Source organism: Xyrauchen texanus, chromosome 41, assembly GCF_025860055.1.
Source record: "Xyrauchen texanus isolate HMW12.3.18 chromosome 41, RBS_HiC_50CHRs, whole genome shotgun sequence".
NCBI lineage: Eukaryota > Metazoa > Chordata > Actinopteri > Cypriniformes > Catostomidae > Xyrauchen > Xyrauchen texanus.
The window spans coordinates 32900830-32907978 of record NC_068316.1 but is presented as its reverse complement, the minus strand read 5'-3'; the positions used below and the strand labels follow the sequence as shown (position 1 = coordinate 32907978).

Sequence of the window (7149 nt, the reverse complement as noted above, 5' to 3'; positions counted from 1 at the left end):
TTCAGTAATTTTGTGGACAGCTAAATGAATTGAGGACAATGTTTTGAAAATGGAATGAATGTTTCTTAGTGAATGCAATATCCTTTTGTCAGCGGTCTGCCATCTTGAAAGAACCTAAATTACAATTAAATTGAATTGGCCTATTCTTTAAAGGTGCACTTTGTAACTTTTGTCTTTGTGTGATCTTGAACTTGCACTGCCACCTAGTGGCTTGGATGCAGCCTCATTTCAAATCAATAGTTTTCAGTTTCAGTGCACCTTTGAAAACATAAAGAAAAGAAATGGGTAAATATAACTTTAAATATATTGTCTCTAGCTGCTTCACTCTTCTCAATCTGTGAGGAATGTCATGTGAAAAGAAATAATGATTGAGGCGCTCCAAGATTGATAGTTGGTTCATGTGCCCATCCAACAGAAAGGGATGTGCACTGATTATCATGACAGCCCATTATCACCACATGAAAACATAATTATCTCAAACTTTTTCACTCAAATCATTAATTATAATTTTGACTCATAAATTTGACTCAATTATGATTCTCATAAATATATAATTTTCACTATCTCTATTTTTATCTCATAATTATGACATGACTTAAATCATTTTTCCCCCAATGTGGAGTAAATTAGCTTCCATAGATGGCAGGGTTGCCAGCTGTGCTGTATGTTAGCGCCATGATGCTTGAGGGACGGTCAGCGAAACGATCCATATTGTGGCGGGCACAGCACTTGAGGAGGATTTCCTTCTCATATTGAATGCTCAAAATGCTCAAGTGTCCCATATTATCATGGTGAAAAGTTAACTCCTATATTTTCCATCCATATCGGCAGAAGAATACAGACATTCCAAAACCTTTAACATAACTGAGCATCATACAAATGATTTGGTTTCTGTGTGTTACCAAAATGTGCCTCTCAATTCCTAAATCTAGAGATAATGCTGACTGTAAAACTGGGCAACATCAAATAAATCTTTTCAATGTTTTGTACCATTTAAAAGCCTCACAGTGGAAAAAAGGAAATTTATAGTGTCATAGTAAGAGTTTCACCAAATTACAAACAATAAATATTGGCATAAGATGGTTGGGAAATTTACAGCCCTTCAGAGGACCATAGTGCGGAATACAGTTTTGTTGCTGAAAAACAGGAAATGATCCGTAGCACATCTCGTCTTGTGGGAGGTTTTGGATTTATGCCATCCAAGGTGCAGGTGCTGATGGGAAACTATAGATCTGTGGTGTCGGACAGCATCAAATGCAGTTTCTGTCTCCGGAACACCAACATAATGGATCCGTTCTTTGAGTTCTGTTAAAGTGTGTAACCACTTGCTCTGACTCACGAATGCAAACCACAGCTAGTGGAGAGCAAATATTGAGAAACTCAAAATAATTAGATTTTGTTGAGATCTAAAATAGTCTTGTGGGTTCAAGTGAGTTTAGGGATGACTGAAAATACACAAAAAAAAAGGAGAAAATGTGTCTTCTGTGCATCAAGACACACTATTATGACAGTTTCCAATGTTACATTTTAAGTAATATTTCTCTCAAAATGAAAATTCTGTCATCATTTACTCACCCTCATGTCATTACGAACCTTTATGCTGTTATTATTTAGTGGAACTCAAAAGGAGAAAGTTTGAAGAATCTTTACATATCTTTTTCTATACAAAGTTCATAGTGACCACATCTGCCAAGCTACAAATAGCACAAAAAGATCAGAAAAAATAACGTATGAAATTAAATAGAAGATGGTAAATAAATAATGACAGATTTTTCCTTTAAGATTTGGTTCGTCAAATACAATATTAAATACAGACTGAATGTTAGCTCATAATTTACATTTCTGTGTGTGTTTGGTCTATTTTAGACATTTGGCATCAGGTTCTGTTTATAGGTTCATCTGTTCATCCTCATGGCATTTTAAAGGATTTGAAATATGTAACTTATGTGAACTGGCTGTGTGTATGAAGATGAGTAAAAGCAGCACGAATATCTATTCTCTCTCAAACATACTTGTTTGTTCATAAACACTTGTGTTTTTAAAATGAGTGTTCTCTCTCTCACACACACACACACACACACACACACACACACACACACACACACACACACACACACACATATATTTAGTCTCTCTGCAGTGCAGTGGTTGGGCGGGTGGCACACAGCTCTCGTGTCACTGACAGCCGCAAGCACGCACCACCATGTTCTTGTATTTCTTTAGAATTACGTTGGAGTTGTCATCATAATAGAGTACAGAGATGGCGTGCAGTTTGGTGGGTGCACAGCACGGCTTCGGGACGTTCTCTGGATTCATCAGATGGACCTGACAAGAAAAGCGAGATACAGTAACACAATTCAAATAGTACAATAATCCACAAGAGGCCTCACACCATGCCTTACCCTTGTAAATCATTATAATGCACAGCCTTGAGTGGCATATTGCTTTTATAAAATTGTGGCAACAGTAAATAAGACACCAATGTTCATAAAATACTTAAATGTATTAATAATAATCATTAAAAACAATTCTGCTGCCAACTAATATAGTTCTAACAGTTAGTCTAACTAGTTTTTGGTTGCCAAGCATCACAGCACCTTTATTTTGCATTAGAGCTTTAATACAGAATGTTCACTCACAAGTGTGTCTTTACCATTGTTTTACTTCAAACACGGCTCATCCAATCAGAATTCAGAGAAATCAGAGTCAAAATGATCTATTTTATAACCAAAATTGGTAACACTTTACATTAGGGTTTATAAAGGGGTCATTAATGACCAATATCTTATTTACAAATGCATTACAAATTAAAATGCACTTTTAACAACATGTATGTCAAATGTATGCAATAACTGCCAAATAGTGAGCCATATTACCTCACAGTATAAATGCTTAATAACACTTATTCAACATGAGTAACCTGTGAAAATGTACCTTAACCCTTTCAATCTGGTGCATTTTTGTGCTGCCGCCCACTCAAATTTAAAAGCTCATCATTCACACAAAGCGACATAATCATTCCTTTTAATCATTTAATCATCACAGCATAGTGACAGAAATCATGAATTAGGGCATTTATGTATTAGTGTATTAATTATGCATTTATAACATGTCAAAATGTTCACCGTTTGGGAAGTATTGCAGAAAAGTCACCCTTTTATACATGTTGCTTTAGACAGGCCGAGTCCATAACAGACCGGGTCCATAACAGACCGAGTCCATAACAGACCGAGTCCTTAACAGACCGGGTCCTTAACAGACCGGGTCCATAAAAGACCGGGTCCATAACAGGCCGGGTCCTTAACAGACCGGGTCCATAACAGACCGGGTCCATAACAGACCGAGTCCATAACAGACCGGGTCCTTAACAGACCGGGTCCATAAAAGACCGGGTCCATAACAGACAAAGTCCATAACAGACCGAGTCCTTAACAGACCGGGTCCTTAACAGACCGGGTCCATAACAGACCGGGTCCATAACAGACCGGGTCCTTAACAGACCGAGTCCTTAACAGACCGAGTCCTTAACAGACCGAGTCCTTAACAGACCGGGTCCTTAACAGACCGAGTCCATAACAGACCGGGTCCATAACAGACCGAGTCCATAACAGACCGAGTCCTTAACAGACCGGGTCCATAACAGACCGGGTCCATAACAGACCGAGTCCTTAACAGACCGGGTCCTTAACAGACCGGGTCCATAACAGACCGAGTCCTTAACAGACCGAGTCCTTAACAGACCGGGTCCTTAACAGACCGAATCCATAACAGACCGGGTCCATAACAGACCGGGTCCATAACAGACCGAGTCCATAACAGACCGAGTCCTTAACAGACCGGGTCCTTAACAGACCGGGTCCATAAAAGACCTTGTCCGTAACAGACCGAGTCCTTAACAGACCGGGTCCTTAACATACCGGGTCCATAACAGACCGAGTCCATAACAGACCGAGTCCTTAACAGGCCGGCTCCATAACAGACCGGGTCCATAACAGACCGAGTTCATAACAGACCGGGTCCATAACAGACCGAGTCCATAACAGACCGAGTCCTTAACAGACCGAGTCCATATCAGACCGGGTCCATAACAGAATGAGTTCATAACAGACCGATTCCATAACAGGCCGAGTCCATAACACACCGAGTCCATAACAGGCCGAGACCATAACACACCGAGTCCATAACAGGCCGAGACCATAACACACCGAGACCATAACAGACCGAGTCTGTGTCTGAATGAATCTGTTCATGAATCTGAATTCAAATTGTAACTGTAAACTCAACATCAATATTTTAATCTTATTTTAAATTTCACAACTCAGAAAACACAATTGTCAATATAAATGTAACACAAACATTTCTATATTTTATGATTTGTTTCCTGCTGAACAAACTTCAAAGTGTTTTCATTATGAAAGCAAGACAGAACTGTCCTTCAACACACTTCTTACTGTGTTCTGTTGACATTTGAATTCTGTTTTTTATTTCTACTTCATTTTCAATTTCGTTTAGTTTTATCTCAAATTAATCCTATCTAAAAATGATATATATTGCCGACTGGTTTGGGAAAATAAAGAGTCAACACAGTAATTAACACTCGCTGAGAAGATCCATCTCACGACTGACTGCAAACAACGCTACATCTGAAAACACCGCTAAAACACAACTGCTAATATTAGTGACTGTTAATTCATGGAAAACATGGGGCAGTTCTTAAACGCTGATGTGCCGTGAGTTATCACTTAAAAATGTATTTAGTACTAGCTTGAAGAAGATATTTGACAACAGATATTCCACCAGATTAAATAAAAACAGAATTTAAACAAATTATCCAGTTCAAAAGTTTACATACCCTTGATTCTAAAAGGATTAGTTCACCCTAACGTTTACTCACCCCTGTGTTGTTATAAATCATCAAAAAATATTTTTTTCTTAAAACAAAGGGAGAAATTGTGAAAAAATTATGCTCAGTGATGTCACTCAATGGCAGTTTATGGTGACCACCTCTTCAAGTTGCAAAAGAATGCAAAAGTATCATTCAGAAGTCTGATAAATTATTCCATGAGACTCATGATTGTTCTGAAGGAATACGATAAGGTTTGGTGAGAATTATTAAGTGTAACTCCTGTGCACGTTCATGAGACTTCAGAGCTTCTGGCATGAGAGCAAACCCTTTAATATGATGTGTTGCTTTCTCCATGATTAATGACTGTTTGTGTAAGAATTGTTCATGAGACTCTGCTTTCTCCTGAGCTGTGAGCTGCACACTCTTCTTAAGAAAATACTGTTCATTCTTTGCTTTCCAGCAACTTCTGCACATTTCAGTTCTTCCCAAAAGTGTCTAAATGATACAGACATCCAGCTTTTGACACATTCACAACCATTACAAAACGTGCAAACATTCACTGATGCTCAAGAACAAAGGGGATGCAAACTTTTGAACAGGATGATTTGTGTAAATGACAGTACATTTTGCGTGATGTAGCTTTTGAAGGGCAGTACTACATAAAATATCTCATCTTTTATCTCGTATATTTGCATACATTCTGAAAGGGGTGTGTAAACGTAGGCCTGAAACAAAAAACTAACTTCTGTAATATATTTTTTAATTTACAAATTCCACGTAGCCTATTCTATCCAATTAATTTCATATTGCATGTGTAATGATTAGTACACATGTCATATCAGGTACACATTTTATGATGATGAATCAGATGATCAGTGGGAGAGTGAGATAAAGGAGAGCCGGAGGTGCCAGTTTGAGAGAGAGAGATGCACACGGCCACGATGCATGTGTGTCTGTGTTTGTTTATGTTTATGTTTGTTTTATGTTGAGTTTCTTATTAAACTTTACAGCCGGTTCCTGCTTTCTCCTAGCCTGTCCTTATACAGTTACATTTAGCAAAAAATCCCCCCCCAACGCATGTGTGGAGTGGAGTGGTGGTGGCGTAGTGGGCTAACGCACATAACTGGTAATCAGAAGGTTACTGGTTCAATCCCCACAGCCATCACCATTGTGTCCTTGAGCAAGACACTTAACTCCAGGTTGCTCTGGGGGGATTGTCCCTGTAATAAGGGCTCTGTAAGTCGCTTTGGATAAAAGCATCTGCCAAATGCATCATTGTAAATGTAAATGTAACAATGCCTAAAAGAGTTAATAGCCCAATATTAATAATATTTTTCTGAATTTATATTTTTATATGTTGTGTTATTAGACTGTGAGAGACATGATGTCATTCATAATGTAGCCAGAGGGGAACTGGCCCCCACAGTGAGTCTGGTTTCTCCCAAGGTTATTTTTCTCCATTAATCAACATCTTATGGAGTTTTGTGTTCCTTGCCACAGTCGCCTACAGCTTGCTCACTGGGGTTATTAATACAATTATCATTTAATTATTTTTAAACACGATTAAGAATCGTATTTTATCTAAATTACACAATGATGATTCATCGACTTTATAGACATTACAGTTTTATCATCTGTTAATGCTGATCTTCTGTAAAGCTGCTTTGAAACGATGTGTGTTGTGAAAGGTGCTATACAAATAAAATTGACTTGACTTGACATGATGTGGGTGACTTGACTTAATGAATTTCTTAACCACGGCGAAACCACAATGTGAGCTTGCTGCACAAGCGGAGCGTGCGATTTTACCAGTTGTCAGGTCCCGTGTCGTGTGAAACTGGCGTGTAGTTTCTAGTACATTTGCTACATTCCTGTCTTTATGTGTTCGGCGTGCCAGCCACCTCGTAATCGATGTTATACACCAGTCTCTGTAGTAACATTCGAGCGTATTGGTTGACTGAGTGTGTCGCACTGCAGGTGTGTTTGCTCAACACGGTGAAACAAACTCTGGCTACATCTATGACATCAGGGGGTGATACAACTGCTTGCAGACAGAGTGTCCATTTATTTCATTATTTATATTTGTTTACTTTGTTCATTGCATCAGAAATCAAATGCCATGGACTCGGCTGGACTCGGAAATAAATCCAGAGACCCTCGAGTCCGAGTCAAGTCCGAGTAAAATGCATCCGAGTCCGTGACAACTCCAAATCCATTAAAATTGGACTCGTGACTTGGCCACGGAATCAGGATCTGCCGTTGCTAGTTTGAAAGATTCACCCAAGCCTCTGTTACTAATCCAT

At 38.8% G+C, this 7149-nt stretch overlaps 1 protein-coding gene across 1 annotated transcript in view; it reads right to left on the bottom strand.

The window, feature by feature from the left end:
• Positions 1–116: 116 nt before the first annotated feature.
• bmp6 (bone morphogenetic protein 6) overlaps positions 117–7149 on the bottom strand; it is a 78345-nt gene continuing 71312 nt past the window's right edge. The window contains exon 7 of the mRNA XM_052113779.1: positions 117–2325. Coding sequence (XP_051969739.1) covers positions 2176–2325 — 150 coding nt within the window. The 3' untranslated portion in view covers positions 117–2175. The remainder of the gene's footprint in view (positions 2326–7149) is intronic.